General features: G+C 62.2%; 3 protein-coding genes across 3 annotated transcripts; 2 read left to right on the forward strand and 1 right to left on the reverse strand.

Moving 5' to 3' along the window:
* Window positions 1-1,324: 1,324 nt before the first annotated feature.
* Window positions 1,325-9,112, reverse strand: CHLRE_17g730950v5 (uncharacterized protein). The gene is made up of 21 exons (XM_001701458.2): window positions 8,736-9,112; window positions 8,575-8,667; window positions 8,430-8,486; window positions 7,986-8,070; window positions 7,553-7,684; window positions 7,296-7,351; window positions 6,805-6,936; window positions 6,481-6,607; window positions 6,126-6,221; window positions 5,786-5,916; window positions 5,421-5,543; window positions 5,173-5,253; window positions 4,830-4,990; window positions 4,470-4,530; window positions 4,047-4,208; window positions 3,719-3,904; window positions 3,358-3,489; window positions 3,019-3,142; window positions 2,722-2,818; window positions 2,232-2,366; window positions 1,325-1,962 (listed from the first exon to the last, which is right to left on the reverse strand). The coding sequence occupies exons 1-21, from the start codon at window positions 8,769-8,771 to the stop codon at window positions 1,809-1,811; spliced, it is 2,361 nt and encodes a 786-aa protein (XP_001701510.1). The 5' UTR covers window positions 8,772-9,112; the 3' UTR covers window positions 1,325-1,808.
* Window positions 9,113-9,272: 160 nt separating this feature from the next.
* Window positions 9,273-13,986, forward strand: CHLRE_17g731001v5 (uncharacterized protein). The gene is made up of 3 exons (XM_043072426.1): window positions 9,273-11,127; window positions 11,319-11,993; window positions 12,164-13,986. Exons 1-3 carry the CDS (start codon window positions 9,577-9,579, stop codon window positions 13,673-13,675), a joined length of 3,738 nt encoding a protein of 1,245 aa, XP_042914885.1. The 5' UTR covers window positions 9,273-9,576; the 3' UTR covers window positions 13,676-13,986.
* Window positions 13,987-14,285: 299 nt separating this feature from the next.
* Window positions 14,286-18,937, forward strand: CHLRE_17g731050v5 (uncharacterized protein). Its single transcript, XM_001701488.2, has 8 exons — window positions 14,286-14,715; window positions 14,932-15,060; window positions 15,233-15,456; window positions 15,742-15,837; window positions 16,066-16,140; window positions 16,450-16,543; window positions 16,776-16,885; window positions 17,227-18,937. Exons 1-8 carry the CDS (start codon window positions 14,433-14,435, stop codon window positions 17,362-17,364), a joined length of 1,149 nt encoding a protein of 382 aa, XP_001701540.2. The 5' UTR covers window positions 14,286-14,432; the 3' UTR covers window positions 17,365-18,937.
* The last annotated feature ends 176 nt before the right edge of the window (window positions 18,938-19,113 follow it).

Raw genomic sequence — 19,113 nt, forward strand, 5'->3', positions numbered from 1 at the left:
TGTGGTTATGGCCGGGTTGGCGGCGCGAGCAAAGTTGCCGTCGGCCCGGGTGCTGAGCATTGGACTTGCCGTCGTAGCTGACTTCTGGGGTCGTCTCCAGACGTTTGCGGTTGGGACGGTTGGGACGGTGTGCCGTTTGCGCATCCCTTCATATCTCGGGCTGTTGGTGACGGCATGGTTTTGTGCTTGCCGTATGACGCTGATTCCCCGCCCCCCTCGCCGTGAGAGGTTGTGCGTGGTTGGTGGCTTTGTGTGTGGGCAGGATGCACGTGTGGGCGACCGTTCTAGTACCTGGACGCTTGCGCCCTGGTTAGTGCATGCGCTGTGCGTGTGTCCTGCGGCCTAGACGTTTCCCGGCACTCCTGTGCCTAGGCTTGTGGCGTTGAGGCACAGCGGTGGGGCTCTGGCGGGTTGAGGCTTGGCTAGGACTCACTGTGCGCGGAGTCACACGGACTTTGCCCGCGGGAGGGTTTGCAGCAAAGTCGGGGTTGGAGTCAAGTTGGGCCCTGGTAGCATGTGATGGCTCGGCGTCTTCGGGTGCTGGGACTGTCCCCTCTGTAACATCCGCATTCTTACGAAGGCAGGGGCGGCGTCAGTGGCCGAATTCCTTAAAATGGCTTCGTTTGGTTGACGAAACAGGCTGCCGCCGCTTCGTTCAACCCCCAAAATTTTCCCGGGGGCTCCGCCACCAACCTGCAAGGTTCGTGTGCGGCGGTGTCGGCGATCTTGGCGAACGCCAATTGCGCGGGAATAATACAGTGAACCCAACGCCATGCCCCAGAACACTCTCAGATGTCGACACCGACACGACACCAGCCAGCCAGCAACTTGTCGGTACAGTACGGTAACTCCGGCGTTCGACCAGCCATGCACTTCTGCTCTGCCGCTGCAAACTGTTTGCCGTCTGCTTGGGGTATGGGCGTCAGCTGCACCCTACGGGACCTCGCCAACCTGCCTAAACCCTGTCCCATCACACACCGACACGACACGCCCACTCCTCCCCTGCTTCCCGCCGACCCAACCTCACTCTCCTGCCTTCAACACCTATAGAGACAGCCCTCTGAGGCTTCTTACCATATGCCACGCAGGTTTCGGCCGTGGAGTAGCCCCCATGTTGTGGCCGAAATCCCAAAAGTGTCTTCGTCTGTTTGCCGAAAGACCCCCCAAGATCCCGTGCGTTTTGGCCAAAATTGCAAGTCAAGATCAAAACATTTCTGCCACCCGAGGTTTTTTTGGGCAAATTTCGTTCCGAACGAAGGAAGATACGAGCGCTGAATGCAACCAACACTGGATGATGACAGGAGACCCATATAACTAGCGGCTGATGAGTGATGGCTTACAGGTAACAGCCCGTCTTCCAGGGCCAATGCCGCCATCAGCACTTGCTGGCAGCCACAACAGGAAGTGCCCTACCATGCCTCGGCTCTACAACGTCATGTTCGCTTGTGCGTGCTGCGTTTCTTCAAGCACGTCCATACTGTACCATCCATCTGAGCCTAACACATGCCGCGTTGGGCTTGTGCACATCCATGCACACCTAGCCGACGTGCACACCGTCTTGGAATAAATCATCATCATATGTCTGCAATCACGCTCGTCAGCATATGTACATGCGCCGCGCAACGCCGGCTTCACTGGACACCATTGGACATTGGCACACTGCCGCCGCACGCACGCACGCACGCATGCACGTATGTACGGCCATCAGCCCCACCGCCACGCCTAAGTAAACCGCACCTCCTGCCCCGTTACTTCACACACTGAAACCTCTACGCCCGCTGCCTGCTACTGGTGCACTGCTGCTCCCGCTACTTGAGCTTGCTGGCGCGCAGCCGCGGGTCCACTGTGTCCTTGACCAGGCCCTTCGCCTTGGGGATGGCCCCCTTTTTCTTGTCGTCATCGTCGCCCCAGTTGACCGAGTCGCGCAGTGAGCCGATGTCGGTGATGTCCTTGCCGCCGGCCCTGCGTGCAGCCAGGTGGCCGGGAGTGGGGCGTCAGAAGGCTGAGGCGGATGGATGGGGTTGTTGGATGAGTAACGGCATGGGGACGCAAACAGCAATGCATGGGAACAGGTGCGGGCGTGGCAGGGGCAGCTGGCCAGCAAGCAGGCGGCATCTGGCAACCGGGTGACCCACGACACATGGGGCGAAGCGCAGGTTGCTAGCATGCATGCCGATCTCCACTGAAATAGATGAGCGCGCCACCGGTCTGCTTTCCGAACCGGTACTCACTTGCCGCCTGTGCGCCGCGCCGCACTGCCCACCGCGCGCCCTGCGGAGCTGCCCGGACGGGCCGCACCACCACCACCACCACCACCACCACCGCCCTGCTTGGAGCCCGCCCCGGCCGCCTCGAACTGCTCGTAGCTGCAGAGCAACGCGTGGATTGAGTTAGCACTACCGAGATTGGAGGCCTCACAAGCTACACGGCAACTATTCCTCGAAGTTACGTACTTGGCCTCATTGCGTGGGGCACGCAGCATAGGGCACGTCTCCCCCGCCGTTGCCGCACGCCGTTGCCACGCTGCCCCTCCCTTCTTCTTGCCTCTCCCCGCGACTGCATGACTCCCTGTTGCTGCCGCACGCCGCTTCATCCCGCCGTTCACACCGCCGCCCACTCAGGCATTGATGCACTCTGCCTTCCTCCCCTCCTCCCCCCCATTTCTCCCCCCCCCTTCCTCCTTACGGGATTGGTTCAAAGTTGACCCCCCATTCCTCCCACCTGAAGAAGCAATTCTTGAGCCGCTCGTTCTCCGCCGCCGCGTCGTGCTCCTTGTCCTCCTGCGCCTGCAGCTCCTGGTTGGTGCGCACCGCATTGCCTGTACATGTTGGTGGTGCGCCGTGGCGGTCGGCAGAGTAAAGGTATGTGTCGCGTTTCCAAGGCTGGCGAGGCAAGCACAGTCGCACGTCTGCTGGGGACCGTGAGGACCCGCGGCCATGTGACCACATGGCAGCCGTGCCTTCCACCTCCGCAAGCACGTGATAACGCCCGGACCCACGCGCACGTGCGCGCACACACCTGCGTACGCGATGCAGTCGATGTTCCAACTGCTGTCGTAGTCCTGCCAATGGCAGTGCTGCATGATCTTGTCCTGGTAGTCCGGCGGGATGAAGCAAGCGATGATCAGGTTCTTCAGCTTGATCTGCAGGCGAAGCAACCAAGGCGGGAGTGAGGCGAGGGAGGGTCTAATGTTGGGTGCCGTGGCATGCGCAGCAGTGGATGGGAGCGAGGAGCCACAGCCGACGTGGTATTAAGGCTTGGCACGTTTGAGCCATCGTCGAGCGCTGCGCTGCAGAATCTATTTCGTTCAACCCCATACAGTATGCGCACGCGACCCCTCCCTAGCGTGACGCGCACCTGCTGTGTGAGGATGCGGTAGTCCTCCAGCATGCCCTCGCGCTCGCGCTGGAACTGCTCCTGCAGGTCCGCCAGCTCGCCCTTCTTGCCCTGGTACTTCTCAAACAGCTTCTTCAGCTGCCGGCTCTTGACCTGTGGGCGGCGGTGGCCAAGCGGCGGTGCGGCGATGAAACGTCAGGAAACAAAACAGAAGGGTATAAGCGGGGGCGGAGGCGATGTAGGCTACGGTGCTCACGCGCCCAAGCCTGCTCTACTTGAATAGCCCGGGGCGCAGCAGGCCCTGAACTAACTGCTTGCCGCGCCGCAAGCACACCAAATACTTATCGCAGCGCATGCCTGTCGACCGCAGCCCAGCACTCACATTGATCTCCTCATCCAGCGACGCAAACTTGGCGTCTGCGTCCACCTGCGCCGCCTGCAGCTCCTCCAACCTGCGCTTGGCCTCCTCCTCCTGGCGCTTGCGAATGGCGGCCTCGCGCTTAATGTCCTCGCTCTTCTGCTTCAGCTCGTCCACCTTTTCCAGCATGTTCACACCGCCCACCACGATCTGTCGTCGGCGATGTTGTGAGCAGGGGGGGAGCGAGCTTGCGAGTTTGGCACAACAGCGTATGATGGAGTGGTGTGAATGCGCTCCCGGCAAAACCCGTTCTCTATCTGGCCTTTTCCCCAGCCCCTGCGCCGCTGCCCACCTTGCCCTCCATCTCCTTGATCCGCGACTCCAACACCGCCTTCTCCTGCTTCTCCTTCTCGATGGCGCCCGCAATGGCGCGCGCCTCCTCCGCCTGCTTCTTCAGCGCATCGCGCGCCGCCTTCTTCTGCGCCTCCGTCTTGCCTTGGTCGTCAATAATGGCCTGTTGTGGTGGTGTGTTGAGTGGGACGTACAGTACAGGAGTTTGTGAAATGCGCCGCAACGTCGGGCATTTTTGGGTTGCTGTCACAGACACCGGGCAAATGCATGCCACGTCTAGCGGCCCGCTGACGCCAACCATGCACCCTCGAGTCACGCCCCACCCCACCACCACCGCACTCCGGGACTGGGCTACGGGTTCTCCCAGTCAAGATCGGGTGAGTGGTCAAGTACCCTGTCAGCCCGATCCCCGCGCCGTGCACACCTGCAGCTGCTTTTTTGCCGCCGCCTCCGCCTCCTCACGCGCCTTGTCCAGCGCCTCCGTGCTGTGGGTGGGGGCGCGTCACCAAGAAGCGCTGTCAGGACAAGGAACAGGCGGTTTCGTTCCAAGGAATCGTTGCGTCCCACACGCACGGCTGCTCGCTTTTCCCACGCCGCCGCTTCGTCATCCTTGCAACCCCCCCCCTGCCCAAGCCCGCCCGTCTACCTACGGTGATGTACCACAGCTCGCGTATGCGGCTGCAGTTTCTCCTTGCAGCGTGACTGTTTCCTTACGGGATTGGCGCAAAGTTACCCCCCCCCCCATCACCACCACCATCCAGCCGCTACTCTCCCGCGCACGCACCTGATGTCGCTCTTCATCTTGGCCTCCAGCTCGGCGCGCATCTGCGCCTTGATGGCGTCGATGTCGGGGTCCACCTCCTCCGTGCGCTCCACAATCTTCTGCGTGGGGCTGCCGCCACCGGACGGCATAGTGATGGGGCCGCCGCCGCCAGCAGCGCGCGCCTGCGGGCAGAAGCATGCAGGGAGAGGCCAAACGAGGAGAGGTGAACTGTGAGCCCCGTAGCATGCGACATTTGCAGGATTAGCTGCAGGAATCGTGTGAGTTTAGATCCCCAGAGCTAACTGCTTAACAAATTTAAGCTGGCGGTGTTGGTGGCGCACGCCTGTTTGCCGTGCGTGCTCACCGCCAGTTGCTCCTTGAGCTTCTTGATCTCCTCCTGGAACTGGCGAAGCATCGCGTCCTTGGGGTCCTCGTTAATCTTGGGCTGTGGGAATGAAAGGGGTTTGCATGACGGGCGAGGAGCGGCGCCGGAACGTGAGCAAGGAAGTAGGAGCGCGGCGTCAGTGTAAGCCGCACAGTGTAAGCGTGGACTGCGTGGCAAACGCCCCACGACCTGCGTAAAAACAGAACTTAGAGAGCCATCGAGCGCACCTTGTTCTGGATGTTCTTGGCGCGGTTGGCGTAACGCAGGGTCGACATGGTCTCATCGTAGTTCCAGTCCGCAGGGCCGATGTTTGCAACCATCACCGTCTTGGTGTTGCCGCCCAGGGAGTCCTACAAGGCCAGCCGGAAAGGTTGGTGTTAGGGTTCCAGGCTCCAATTACTAGTTAGAAGATGGCGGTATTACTAGTTAGAAGATGGCGGTATTCCAACGGCGCAGCGTTGTACAGACTCCGGGAGTTAAGGGGGGTAGCGTACTCTGTGTTTTGCTGCCAGCGCCTGTACGGCACGGGAGCCCGCAATGCGCACGCGCGCGTGCCTGCACAAGCGGCCGGTCCAGCAGTCGCTACACGCACCTGCAGCAGACGCGTGAGCTTGGAGTCACGGTAGGGGATGTGGCCGCTCTTGCCGTCCACCAGGGCCGAGATCACGTTGCCCAGCGCCGTCAGCGACAGGTTGATCTTGATGCCCTCCTTGAGGCGGTCACCTGGTGTGCATGCCACAGCAGCAGACATATCAACACAGCGCGGGGCGTGACGTCAAGACCTCGCCCCGACCATGGTTGCCAGCATGTGCCCTGCCCCGACGGCCGGGCATTGGAGAGAGGTCGGTTGTAGCCCAGACGTATGCGGTGGGCATGCGACCCTTGCCTTCTGACTTCTTCCTGTAACAAATTTCAAGCAGGCCACTGCTCACCGGTGGCTCCGGTCTTGTCCTGGCGCTCGCTACCCGCCAGGTCCACCAGGTTCAGCTTGCCCACACGCACGTGGTTGCTGTCGTCCTTCTTGGCGCCTACAGAGCCAAATCAGTGGATCCGGACAGTACTGTAAGAAGGCGCATAAACAATTTGTTTGCATCCACTTCGGGCGACAACAGCGGTCGGTTATGAGTCTTACGACGATCCCAGGCTGCACGGAACGCCACTGCATGCCCTCGTGTTCGTCCGTGCGCATCAGCAAAAGGCGGCGACACGAGCGCCGCAGCGCACCGCATACACCGGCCGTCCTGAGGGAACATCCAGCATTGCGCGCTGAGGCACTCTAGCACGCACCCGGCTTCTGAGCTGCGGCGCTCTCCAGCTTCTCAATGCACTCGATGGTGATGGTGAAGATGGAGTGCGAGCGCGAGGAGTCCTGGTTCATCAGTGTGGCGCCCACCTGCCGGTTGTCCTTGCCAGCCTGCAGGAGCCACACAGGCACATGGCCACGCAGGGACAGCGTCACACAGCAGCAGCGACACGGGGCTTGAATGAGTGAACGCGACGCCAGCGGCACACAACAAACCGCTGGGTGTGCGCGCGCTGGGGCACGGCAAGGTCAAGAGCAAGCCCAAGCGAGGCCGTAGGGGCTGGCACGTGAGCAGGGCTCGCACGCACCAGGAGGACCTTGTTCATCTCCTCGTAGTTCTTGCACACAAACTGCGACAGGTCCTTCACGTACACGCCGCGGTCGGGGCTCTCCTTGAGCTCCATCTTCTTGCTGTGGTCCTTGCCTAGCAGGTCGCGCACCTGCATGGTTGCGGCGTGCCAAGTCCCAACCATGGCTACCGTAGTTAATTGGGCAGGCGGTGGTAGGCGTACGGGCTCCTCCAAGCGCTAAGATGCTGTTAATGTGGCTGCGTCTTCGAAACCGTGTGAAAATCCAGCCACGAGTCCTAAGCACCACCATCCCCGCTCCGGGTCCCGGCACCTTGACTCTGAGTAGCTACCAGTGTCACCCGAGCCCTCCCAGCCCCAGGCGCACAAAGCCGCTCCAGCTCGACGTCAACCCATTCGGCCACTGCGCTATGCATCTGGGATACCTTGCACACGCATAAACACACACGCCCAACGTTGTTCCCATTGACCATGCCCACCCATGCACGCACCTCCTCGTTGTAGATCTCCAGGTAGCTGGAGCGCACGAGGAACTCCTTCGTGCCGCCTGTTGGGTTGTGGGTGGATGCAAGGTTGGGAATGGAACAACGCGCCTCCCATACGGTACCTAGCAACCCTAGGCTACCCAAGTAGCTCGGCTTCACCTGCCAAGCAGCCCATAGCCACCCCTTCGTGTCCCCTTCGTGCCCTTGCCCTGCAGCATCTCAGGATGATCCTGCAGCGCGCCCGCCGCTACACCGCTACTTACTGTCGCGCGCAATGATCTCGAACACGTAGCGGAAGGTGTTGGGGATGAGGCCGCGCAGCTCGGGCGGTTCATCCTTGCCCTCCATGGTGTGCGACTTGCCCGTGCCGGTCTGGCCGTACGCGAAGATGGTGCCTACAAGGCGCAGCGCCCAGGCAGGCACGCACGTTTGCACGCACTTACGTATGCCACTGTTGTCGGCACGCTTTTACAGCTCTAGCTAGCATAGCGCCGCGGCTATGCACTGAGACGCCCCAGCGAAGGTGTGCAGACATAGCTACACCCCACGTGGCCCCACGTACCGGCAGTTCCCGCGCTTTCAGGCGCTGGGCCCGTAAACCCCCCCCCCCCCACACACACACACGATCTAAACGCCGCAATCACAATCACTAAGGCAATCCCAAAACCCCCCAGCAGCCCAACGCCACGAGCGTACCGTTGTAGCCCTCGATGCAAGAGTCAATCAGCGGCCTGGCCGTGATGTCGAACACGTCCCGCTGCTGGCAGTTCCAGTCGTACACCTGTGCACGAACGGGCAGCGTTGCGTAGTGTTACCAGCGGCGTGACGTGGCGTGCGTCGTCTAGTGGCAAGCGTGTGCAGGGTATGCGCCCGGGCGCCCTCGCGCCCTCCGAAACTGTATTCAGGCCGCTGTTCGGCCGCCGTGAGCCGGCAGCCCCCAGGTCATGGGGTATCATGAAAGTGCAGCGTGTCCGCGCACTTCCGTCCCGATCCCGCATTAGGAGGATCCCTCCCGTGGTTGAGTAGTCCACCCGAACACTGCCGGGCTGCAGCGATGTGCCGGAAGCCAGGTAGGGTTGCTAGTGCGCGGGGCGCGGGCCAACAGGGCATAGTTCGCGCCCGGGCCTGATTGAGCCGCACCTGATCGAAGGTGAACGCCTTTGGTGGCTCGCTGGCATCCGCCTTAGGGTTGCGGACCTGCGAGGACGTCGAGCGTGTTGAGCGCATGCGACGACTGCGAAGCGGTCTACATGTGCCCGGTGCTGCCGCCAGTTACTGCGCGTACCTTGACCTGGCCCGCATCCACATCCATATCCACAATACGCGAGCGGCCATCTGCCTTCTCCTTGCCGTTCAGAGGCCGGCAGCGCACGACCACCTGCGAATGCCGATTGCGTTTAGCTCTGCTGTTCCTGTCCATAAAGCTTGCTGCAACGATGTAGTCACCTTCACAGACTCCGAACCACCGCCAGCCGGAGGCATTCTTCACGGCTTCTACCGACGTATAGTTCCAAGAGGCTAGTGAACCGCGTTCAGGCCTCTATGGCTACCTAATATTATAGAACTGACTACGCTTGACTCGTAGCTCGCTCGCTACTCAATCCTAGCCTGCTGCGCTCAGCTCTGGGCTTCGGGAGGAGCGAGTTATTTCGCTCTGCAAAGTCAGTACAGCTAGGCTATGTTGATTTTGACTTTGCTGCAACACGAGTATAACTGGTACTGGAGCCTGTGTTGCTCGCGCGGTGATCACGCATGCAGAAGCTGAATCGAGCAACCCAACCCGAGGCCTAGGTAATCCTAGGCAGCTTTATCAGGCGCTGCTTTACATGAAACAACGTGCTTCACAGCAATAGGAGAAGCCAGGTTGTCAACAGCTGCGTGTTGGGACAGGGGTAGCCTTGCGTTGCCGAGGACACGCGGCACGAAACCCGTCGGAGCCCTTTTGTCAGCCCCGATCAGTTGGCCCATCATTCACTAAATCAAGTAGTTATCACGCACTGTCTTCAAATCTCACAAGCTTTGGTGCTGCTTTTGCCAAACACTCTGGAGCGAGACTGGTTTAGGGGCTTAATTAGTTTCCCAATCAACTACATAGCATTTATGATGTTGCACTTATCATGTTTACAATATTACTGAAGGCTAAATTTAGTGTGGTCGACTAAGGGCCTCGCATGGCCAAAACCAGCGGGTGGAATGTCTGCTTCAAAGCTGCACTCAAATAATTGATAATATCATCTTTCAACGACAGAAACGGGGTGCTGGAGGAGCTGCGGCGGAGCTGTTGAACATGCGTCGCCCGGACCTGTCGCTGGACGACGCGGAGGCTGAGTTCCTGCTGGACGTTCTGGCGACATCTACAGGCGCACTGGGGCAAAGCGTAACCGTGGGACAGGGGCCGGCAGGTGCGGCCCCCGGCTCGGCCGCGTCCCCGTTGGCTGGGGTGCCGCAGCAGCAGGGCTTCGCGGCGGCGGGAGGTGTACACGCCGGGGCCGCATCTCCCTCGCCCGCTTCATTCAGCTTTGCGACGCCTGCAGCGCCGTCTGCAGCGACAATACCTACACAGCTGCCAACGGCAGCCAACGGCTACACAGGCGCAAGCGGCAGTGCGGGCAAGCAGGCGTCACTCCAGGTAGCGCCCGCGCCCGCTACAGCTGGCACCCCAGCGGCGGGCCATCGCGGCGGCAGTGCATCGCACTCCGCGATGTCGCCCACCCGCTCCAGCCTCGCCCGCAGTGGCGGTGGAGCGGCACCAGCCAGCTCTGGTGTCGACCCACCTGACAGCCACATCGCCAGCAGGCCCGGCACGGCGGCAGCAGCGGCGGCGCGGACCCTGGAGCCCGCCAGCCCGGCCGCGCAGCCCCTGGCCCCGCCCTCCTTCCCAGGCGAGCCGTACGCAGTCGCGATCCGCACCAGCCCCACCCGGTGCCGATCCGCTACGGGCGGCTCCAGCAGCGCTGGCGCCAGCGCTGGCGCCAGCGCTGGCGCCGCCCCGTCAGGGCTCGCTGTCGGGCCCTGGTGCGCCTCCTCGGGCTCCTCCTACTCGCCCTCGCGGCCGCACTCAGCCATGCCGCTCCTCGTCCCCACATCCGGCACCCTGGCGCCGCAGCATGCTGCGTCAGAGGATCCAGAGGGAGCGGCCGGGCGGGGCCGCGGCGGCGCCGGCGGCGGTAGCTCGGACGTCCGGAGCCAGGATGGTAGCAGCGCCGGCGGGGGCGGGGCGGGCGGCGCAGGAGGACTCAGCCGGCGGGCGCGGGAGGTGCTGGGGCAGATACGGAGGCTGGAATCACAGCTGCAGGATCTTATACTGCAGCAGCAACAGCAGCAACGAGAAGCTCAGGGGAACGGGTCTGGCAGCAGTGCCGAGCGAGTGGGCTCGGCAGCAGCGGGGCCTCCGCCCTCCGCCACGGCGGCGGTCACGGCGCGCAGCCCCGACCCTCACCTTGAGCCAGCGTCACCCCAGGAACCACAGGACTCCAAATCCCGGCAGCACCAACAGCAGCATCACCAGCACTTGCAGCCGCCACAGGACCCGCACGTGAAGCGGCTGTCGCCCGAGGCGGTGCGGCAGTGGGTGGGGCTGGTTGCTGAGCAGCTGTGCCGCAGCTACAACGCCGCGGCGGTGGCGCTGCTGGGGGCGGGCCGAGCCACCGAGGCGCGGCAGCAGCTCGACAAGGCGCTGCTACTGCTGGGCGAGCCGCCGGCAGCTGCATCAGGGCTGGCGCCGGCTGGGGAGAATGCGGGGAGGGGGAGGCGAGAGGCTGGAAAGGGGGTTGCGGAAGTGGAGCCAGGGCACGGCGGGCCTCTGGAAGGGCAGACAGCGAAGCGGCTGGAGCTGCAGGTATGCGCATTGTTGGCAGTGGCGGTGCTGGTGGCAGGGAAACGCAGTTGGTCATGGCGGTGCTTGAATGGGGATGGGGATTCAGTCACGATGACAGCACATGCCTGCTCTTCCAAGGATTCGCCGCCGTCCAAACATTATCACCTTTGCCATTCAACGTTCACTCGCGCTGGAACCACCTGCACTTACAGGCCGTGGTCTACAACAACCTGGCCTGTCTGCACCGCAAGCTGCAGCAGAGCGACGCCGCGCTGGCCTACCTGCAGCGCGCCACGGAGCTGGAGGCAGCCGCATTGGACCAGACCGCCCAGCGTGGGGCAGAGGCGAAATCGCATGAGCGGTCAGGCAGCCGTGCGGAGCCGAGGGTGGGCGTTGCGCCTGGAGGAGGTGCGGGCTCGCCGGAGCCTGGGGGGACTCAGCAGCTGCGCAGGCGCGCAGCGTCTGCGCCGGGAGAGGAGGACGTCGGGGCCGGGGCTGGGGCTGGCGGCCCCGGGACAGAGACGTTGCTGAACCTAGCGGCGTGCAGCAGCGCCGCGGGCAGGCACGAGGCGGCGCTGGCGTATTCGGAACAGGCGGTGGCGGCGGCGGGTCGTGAGCTTGCGGTGTCACTTCCGGAATTGGAGGCGGCGCTTGGGGATGGGCTGCCCTTGACACGCCTGTGCGAGGTGCTGCCCGTGCTGCGCCGCCCCGGCGCCGCCGCCGCCGGGACGCGGCTCGCCATGTCGTACTTCAACCGGGCGGTTGAGTGCGAGCACCTGCAGCGGTGGGCGGCGGCGGGCGCATCGTACGGCCTTGCGGTTGGCGCGGCGGCACGGTTTGCGGGCCGCTGTGCCGAGGTGACCATGACCATGCAGCAGTCGGCAGAGGTGCGCGGCGGCGCGCGCTACAGGGAGCACAGGGTGCATGAGAAGGGCAAAGGCAAAACATGTGCTTGCATTATGCGCGCGCCTGACAAGTGCAATGCGCCCCATGCACTGCAAGGTTTATCGCAGTCTTAACCGTTCCTTCTCTTCTCTCTCTGATGCCGCTGCTGCAGGCTTTCAGGAGCCGGCTACGGCGACTGGAGCGGCAGGGCAAGCTGCTGCCCCGCGCATCCAGTGCGCGGGCCGCGCCGCCGCGGCCGCCACCTCCACCAGCACCACAGCAGCCACCAGCTCCCGGCAGCAGTGCCTACTACCGCGCCCTGCTGCGGACCATGCACGCCACCCCCCACTTCAGCGCCTCAGCTGCATCCACCTCTGGCCTCTCCGGCGTCGCCGACCCCGGCCAGCACACCCACGCACCGTCCAGCAACAAAGATGGTGCCGCCGCCGTGCATTCGAATGGAGCTACAGTGGCTGGCGCAAACGGCGGCGCAGCTGCGAGCCGCCGGCTGGCGGGCGCCCTGCCGGCTATCGGCGGCGGCCGAGGCCGCCCGGTGTCAGCGCCCCTGGCTGCGATGCCGCCCATATCGTCAGGAGCTTGCAACGCAGGGGTAGCCGCTCCCGTCCCTGCCAGCAGTCCCAACAAGAAAGCAGCAACCCTAGCCGCACACCAGAATAAGGAAAGGCTGCAGCCCTCCACCCGCGGTTCTGCAGCCACAACAGCAGCTGGGTCCGGCTCAGCGCCAGCGCCAGTATCGGGGTCAGGTTCGGCGTCTGGGTCGGGGTCGGGGCGCTTCGCGCACCTACCGCCGTCAGCAGCAGCACCGACAGCGCCCGGGTTGGCACGAGGCTCTTCTGCAGGGGCACGGCCCGCGGTAGCGTCTCCTGGCGCCAGGCACTCCCCCGCGGCGCGCTCCTCCCCTTCCAGATCAAGGCCACCTCTGCCGCCCAGCGCCACAGCAGGCAAAGCTGCTCCGGGGGCAGCCGCAGATAAGGCGGCTGTGGCCCCGGCGGCTGCGACGAATGCGCGGGCAGAGTCGGCTCAGGACCTGGAGGAAGCGAAGGCTGTTGAAGGCGAGGCGGAGGATGAGTACGCATCGAGCTTTGACGAAGACGCTGGGGACACCGACGGCGAGGAGGGCGGGCAGGGCGCGGAGGCAGACGAAGGCGCTGCGGCACATGTAGCAGAAGCAAACCCGCACCCGGGTGCTGTTACTGTTAATGATGATGCTCGAGACCACGACATCGACGGTGAAGCCGGGCCAAGCAGGAGCGACACTGGCAGTGGGAGGGGCTCCGTAGCAGGAGGCGATGGGCGTGGGGACCGCGGCGACGCAGCGGCGGCCGCGGGCGCCAACGGGGTATCAGTTGACATGGATGCGTTGGGGCTGGCAGAGGCGGCGGTTAGGGCGGCGGAGGCGCAGGCGCAGGCGCAGGCGGAGGCACTGGCATGCGCTCTCGAGGGCGCCGAGGATGGGGCACCAGGGTCCGCGGCGGCAGCGTCCGGCGGCTGGGCTGCGCTGGGTGGAGTTGGGCCGGGCGGGGTGACTTCGGTGGACGTAGGATCGGAGTTGGATGCGACCGCTGGGGCGCTGAAGCGCGGGAGCCAGGGCTCACTGAGGCCAAGCATTGCTGGTCAGGACAGTGGAATGCTAGCTCCAAAGCGGGACGGCGTTGCGGTGTGAGTTTTGATTACATGGGGCGGGGGCGGACGCGCGCTTTGTGCGGCCAGCGGTGGAGTGGCTACTAGTGGGCAGGGCCGTTTCTAAACGCTGGTGCAACATAAATGAAGCATTGTTACCGACGCTGCATTACACACCAGTGGCCGTTCTGGAGCTGAGGTTGCTATTGCTGCTCTCTCCAAGGCTCGTGACGTGTCTGGAACTTGTCTACCCGATCGCACGCGTGTCAGACTGCACATGTGAAGAAGCCCACCATACCGTACTTTATGTCTTTTCACAACTGCATCAATATGCATATGTAAAGAATGATGTATTTACGTGCAATGTCATATGTTTGAAGCTCCTCGGCCTGTGCAGCGTAACCCCAGCTTGCCGTGTGGCGTGCCGCGTGGTGCGCCCCGCTCCTCAGGTAGCCCCTATCCTTCAACCCCGCAGCAGCTGCCAACAATGCAACTGGTTGGGCATTCATACAGGGCATGCTTGGAAGGGACGGGGCTGGGCTCCAGGGGTAATGGAGCCGAGGGCGCGCAACAGTGCAAAGCCGTACGGCGTCAAAATGGGTGGCTAAACAGCGACCAGTTATCGGGCCATGCTCAATTGGTCCGATGGTAAACTTAGATCAAAAGCTACAATTGTGCACATAACTGTTTCATTCATTCGCACGTCAAGCTACACGTGCTGTCGCCAGGACCAGGCAATCGCGCCACAAACCACAACACAAAGTTACCTGTAATTCGCTTCTCGCACCAGTTTCACCAAAATGCCTGTTCCTGTTAGCGTAACTAACCCGAACGGGAAAGGCCTGGTCGCTGCGGCGCCATCGTCGCTCCCAACCGAGGGGCCCTTCGCTCGCCTGAAGGCCGCAGCCGCAGCAAACACTGCCAACGGCTCTGCGAATGGCGCAGCTAATGGTACAAGTCAAGCGGCGCCCATGGAGGTGGAGCGACCGGTGCAACAGGAAATCACGGAGCAGCCTGTGGCGAGCACCAGCGCTCCCGCCAGCATCGAAGTGCGTGGCCTCAACTTCGCCTACCCTGGCCTCGGTAAGACTCACCCCTGCGCCCACACAGACGCAGCTCGTGACTACTATAGATTCCTCCATTTTGTGGGGCTAGGAAGGCTCGGGAGTGCGGAGCTGGTGCGGAACACCACCACCATTGTGTATGCTGCAACGTTGCTTGACAGCCCCGGACACACCTCACATATCACACGCCTCCAAGCTCCTTATCTGTACCCGGACCCTATTCCTTACTCCGCAGACGGCCGCCCTATTCCTGGTGTGCCGCCGCTGCTGCGTGACCTGACCTTCTCGTTGCCGCCTGGGTCCACGTGCCTGCTGCTGGGAGCCAACGGCGCCGGCAAGACGACGTTCATGAAGATCCTGGGTGGTACGTGGGTGTCAATGTTTATTGGTTTATGGCTGCGTTTATGTTGTGCGGTCAGCATCCCAGCATCTTACTGACCCGTCTTTCATGCGCGGCTGTGTCTTATCTCATGTTGCATCCTCCACGCCACACGCAACACACGCCACGCCTTGCCCCCACGCGTTGCCCCCATCAGGCAAGCACATGATCCCCGAGGAGGCTGTGCGCATCCTGGGCCGCGCGCCCTTCCACGACACCGGCCTCACCACATCGGGTGACCTCTCCTACATTGGCGGCAACTGGCAGCGCGACATCGCGTTCGCCGGCACCTCCATCCCGCTCACCGGCGACTTCCCGGCTCAGCGCATGATCGACTCCATCGCGGGCGTGGACCCCGAGCGCAAGAAGCGGTTGATAAAGGTGAGCAGGCGCGTGTGCTAGGAAAGCATGTCGTAAGGGGGACGGTGCAGGCGCTGTGGTGGTGTGCAGTGGTGCGTCATGGAAGAGGGGAGCGTCTGAGCTGGCAGAACGCCAGAAAAGCGGTAGCAGCCGGGGTGTCTATCTGTTACACTACGTAGTAGGCGTGGCAAGGGCCGTGGTCGCATCCACATTGACCTTTTCGAGTAGGTTTCATTTCGGGTATTCAACATCGCGTGCGATTTTCGTCAACGAATAAACCAGCTCTTTGACTTTCGCCCCATCCAGGTTCTGGACATCGACCCCAGCTGGCGTATGCACCAGGTGTCGGACGGGCAGCGCCGCCGTGTGCAGATCTGTGTGGGCCTGCTGAAGCCCTTCAAGGTGTGTGCGTGTGTGGGGAGGGGTATGTGTGTGTGTGTTCTCTGAGCGGCGGTTGGCCACGTTTTACAAAGGTTTATCCAGCCTCACACACGCCCGCGCGCGCGTATGCACTGCATCCATACATGCGGCGCACGCTGGCGCACACCGACCCCTTTCACTTTGGCTAATGCCCCACCTTTGCTTTACAATACCACTTATACCAACCATCATCTGAAACAAACCACACAGGTGCTGCTGCTTGATGAGATCACAGTGGACCTGGACGTGTTGGGCCGCGCCGACCTAATGCGCTTCCTTCAGGAGGTGAGCGACGGGGAGCGGCGGGTGTAGTTGACTGCAACGAGGTTACCGGGGCAGGTCAAAGATTGCTCCGAACACGCCGGCAAAGATAGACAACAATCTGAGGGAACCGTTGGGGAAGCCGGTGAATGGGGACGAGGCCAGTAACCAAACGCTCTAGCCTCGTCTGCCTGGCGCTTCGGAGGGAACGTTGCCGTGCCGCTTGTGCAGCACTACAGGCATCGCAACACCACGCAGCACATCACATCGAAGCACACCGCATGATAACACAAACACCATAACACAAACACCACCTGCCACCACTCACCACAGGAGTGCTCCAGCCGCGGTGCCTCCATCATCTACGCCACCCACATCTTTGACGGACTGGAGTTCTGGCCCTCGCACGTGGCATATCTGGCGGGAGGTGAGGCAGCGATGCGGGGTGCGAGACGTCTTCGTATGACCAGGAATGTTCACGGATGCACAAGTTCCCAATACCCAAAGTTGGAGGGGCATGCGGGACTCTTGAGAGTATCACGGCTGAAGTCATGGCAACGCCGAGCGCCCTAGGCAATTTGCGGAATGAGATAGGCATCGGTCACAGGCCGCAGTTTTGAAGGCAGAAAACCAGAGTTGCGCTGTCCTGCCCACCTCAGGCCGCCTGGCTCTCTTCAAGGAGGCCAAGCACCTGCCCGAGCTGGCCGAGGGCCGGCTGCTCAGCATGGTGTACGGCCTGCTCAACGCCGACCGCGAGGCGCAGATCAAGGTGCGTTGTGGGATTGTTGACTAGTTTAAATTAGTGGTTGGTTGGGTAGTTGGTTGTTGGGATTATTCATGGGGATAAGTGCTGGGCGGGGCGGGGCTCATTTCTCCGGGGTTTTGGATGCAACGTGGGCAGCTGTTGCCGGCGTCTGACCTTTGAGGCGGCACAGCGCAACATGTACCCAAATTCCGCACCGCCAGCATTACGACGACGTATCGAATACGTACGGTATCCGCTCCCTACCGTGATTGCGAGCGCTAGCGCAGTGAATCCAGAAAGGCCCTGCACACGGCGTTATCATATCCTTCCCTCCTTCCTTTCTCCTGCGCTGCGTCACTGCGCAGGTTCGCGGCCCGGTGTCCACGGAGTGGGACCCCAGCCGCGAGGGCGAGGTGGGCAACTTCTCCTATGCCTTCAACAACGGCTGGGTGCCAGGCACCATGAACACATCGCTCTCCACCAACGCCGTCATGCGGAACTAGAGAGAAGCGCCGCGACGCGTCGGTCGCGGTCAGGTGCAAGGACAGGTTAAGAGGCTGCAGGTTGGGCTCTCATGGGGTGGACTGTCCCTCAGGCCGGCTGGCACAACGAGGCTGGAGTGAACGGGCGTGAATCGGCTGTGGCCCGGGCAGTTGAGTACTGAGTGCGCCCGAGGGACTTGAAGCGAGATGGTTCACCGGAGGACGACATTGGCAATGTCCCCAACGGACCACGTGCCCGGATGAGCGCAGCTGTGCTACCTTCGTTGCGGCGGCGGGGCAAAGCTGAGCGGAGAGAGTGTGTTGAATGAAGCTCCGACGGCTTCAAGGGCTTGTGCTGGTTTGTGGGTTGGATGCAATCAAGCAAAGGGGTTTGGCCACGGTGCAAAACAAACGGATTCCGAGAGTCGTATAACGAGAGGAGCGCGGCTGTGGGAGAGATGGTCTGCTGAATTGAGCAGAAGAGAGCTGTTACCGTATTCATTACCTTCGTGGCACGGCAGGGCCCAAGTGTGCGAGCCAAGCAATTCATTGCATGGGCTGATAGGCTAAAAGCGCGTCAGGGACCACTGTGCGGGCTGCTCTCATGTAGTACTGCACGGATTACGACGGTTTACAGCATCTTCGCCCGACTGTCTCTGACCCTCGCTGACACGCCGCTCTTGCACTGCGGGAGCATGCTCCCACACTTGATGCGGAGTACGGAAGAACGGACTGACGGTGTGGCACGTGCGAACAACACGCCCCAGCCGTTGGCACCCACGTCGACGGAACGACACACTGGCAGGGTTTTATGGGTACCAGTGTACCACTGAACACTGTGTAGAGCACAAGGGAAGTACCCCGTGTATACACACTGAGCGAGTGTGTGTCTGCGCAATGCCGCGAGCACTGCTGGCGACCGCTGAGTGTGGGCCTGTGTGGGATAACGCAGAAACATGGGGTCGTGCACTCGTGCGCATGTTGACTGTCTCTGCCCTGCTTCTGCTTTGCTACGAGGGGCGTAGGTGTCGTGCGCCGTTGCCGGCGTGTGTCATTCACCGGCAACCACTGCCTGGGTATGAGTCATGAGGCGGTTAACAGCGTGTGAACTTAGGAGCGGGAAGTTGCCCCAGCGGTTGAGAACTGGCGAGCTGTGGGTGGGTTGTGCGAACTACGTCCCGGTGTGTGGCTAGAGGTTTGGCGTCTGTGGTTTAATTGTAGCCGTGTGACGGTGGTGTCTCTCTGGCTCTGGCGTCACCTTCGCCTGCACTGCGCAGGGCGAAGGCTCGTGGGCTCGTGTTGGAGGCGTTGGGCAGCTGGTCATGCGGGCGCTGAGCTGAGGAGGAGCTGCGTTGGGGGTCTGTTTGCCGTGGTGCTTTATAAGTGTGTGCTCAGGGGAGCTTGGGGTCCAGGTTTCGTAGACGGGCGGTTGGCTTGCCCTGCTGGGTGGTGAGCGTTGGGTGTCGGGCAGGGGGCCGCCCATGCAGGAGGCGGTGGCTCCCTAGTCCCGCAACACCGGCCCTGGCCCGGTGTTGCGGTGTTGCTCTCTCTCACACGACCTATCGTGCGTAGCTTTGTGAAAGCATCGGAGTGATCAACCGACTGCTGCCTCAGACTCAATACCTGGGGCCGGGCTGCGGAGCGCTTTCACGCAACCAAACTCAACCACGGGGCATCAGTTACCAGCCGCTCGCACGCAGCCGCTGTAGCTAGCTCAACTAAGGCCCGCTCGGCTTAGTCCACCGAGCGCCCAGCCAGCTGGGAAAGACC

Source organism: Chlamydomonas reinhardtii, chromosome 17, assembly GCF_000002595.2.
Source record: "Chlamydomonas reinhardtii strain CC-503 cw92 mt+ chromosome 17, whole genome shotgun sequence".
Lineage (NCBI taxonomy): Eukaryota > Viridiplantae > Chlorophyta > Chlorophyceae > Chlamydomonadales > Chlamydomonadaceae > Chlamydomonas > Chlamydomonas reinhardtii.

Coding starts and splice junctions, on each gene's coding strand:
- CHLRE_17g730950v5 (XM_001701458.2), bottom strand. CDS start 8,771: ATGCCTCCGGCTGGCGGTGGTTCGGAGTCTGTGAAG. Junction 7,685..7,985: donor TTGCATCGAGGGCTACAACG/GTACGCTCGTGG, acceptor TGCGCCTTGTAG/GCACCATCTTCGCGTACGGC. Junction 4,209..4,469: donor CGGCAAAAAAGCAGCTGCAG/GTGTGCACGGCG, acceptor CCACCACAACAG/GCCATTATTGACGACCAAGG.
- CHLRE_17g731001v5 (XM_043072426.1), top strand. CDS start 9,577: ATGCGTCGCCCGGACCTGTCGCTGGACGACGCGGAGGCTGAGTTCCTG. Junction 11,128..11,318: donor CGAAGCGGCTGGAGCTGCAG/GTATGCGCATTG, acceptor CTGCACTTACAG/GCCGTGGTCTACAACAACCT. Junction 11,994..12,163: donor CCATGCAGCAGTCGGCAGAG/GTGCGCGGCGGC, acceptor CCGCTGCTGCAG/GCTTTCAGGAGCCGGCTACG.
- CHLRE_17g731050v5 (XM_001701488.2), top strand. CDS start 14,433: ATGCCTGTTCCTGTTAGCGTAACTAACCCGAACGGGAAAGGCCTGGTC. Junction 15,838..16,065: donor GCCTGCTGAAGCCCTTCAAG/GTGTGTGCGTGT, acceptor CAAACCACACAG/GTGCTGCTGCTTGATGAGAT. Junction 16,544..16,775: donor CGTGGCATATCTGGCGGGAG/GTGAGGCAGCGA, acceptor TGCCCACCTCAG/GCCGCCTGGCTCTCTTCAAG.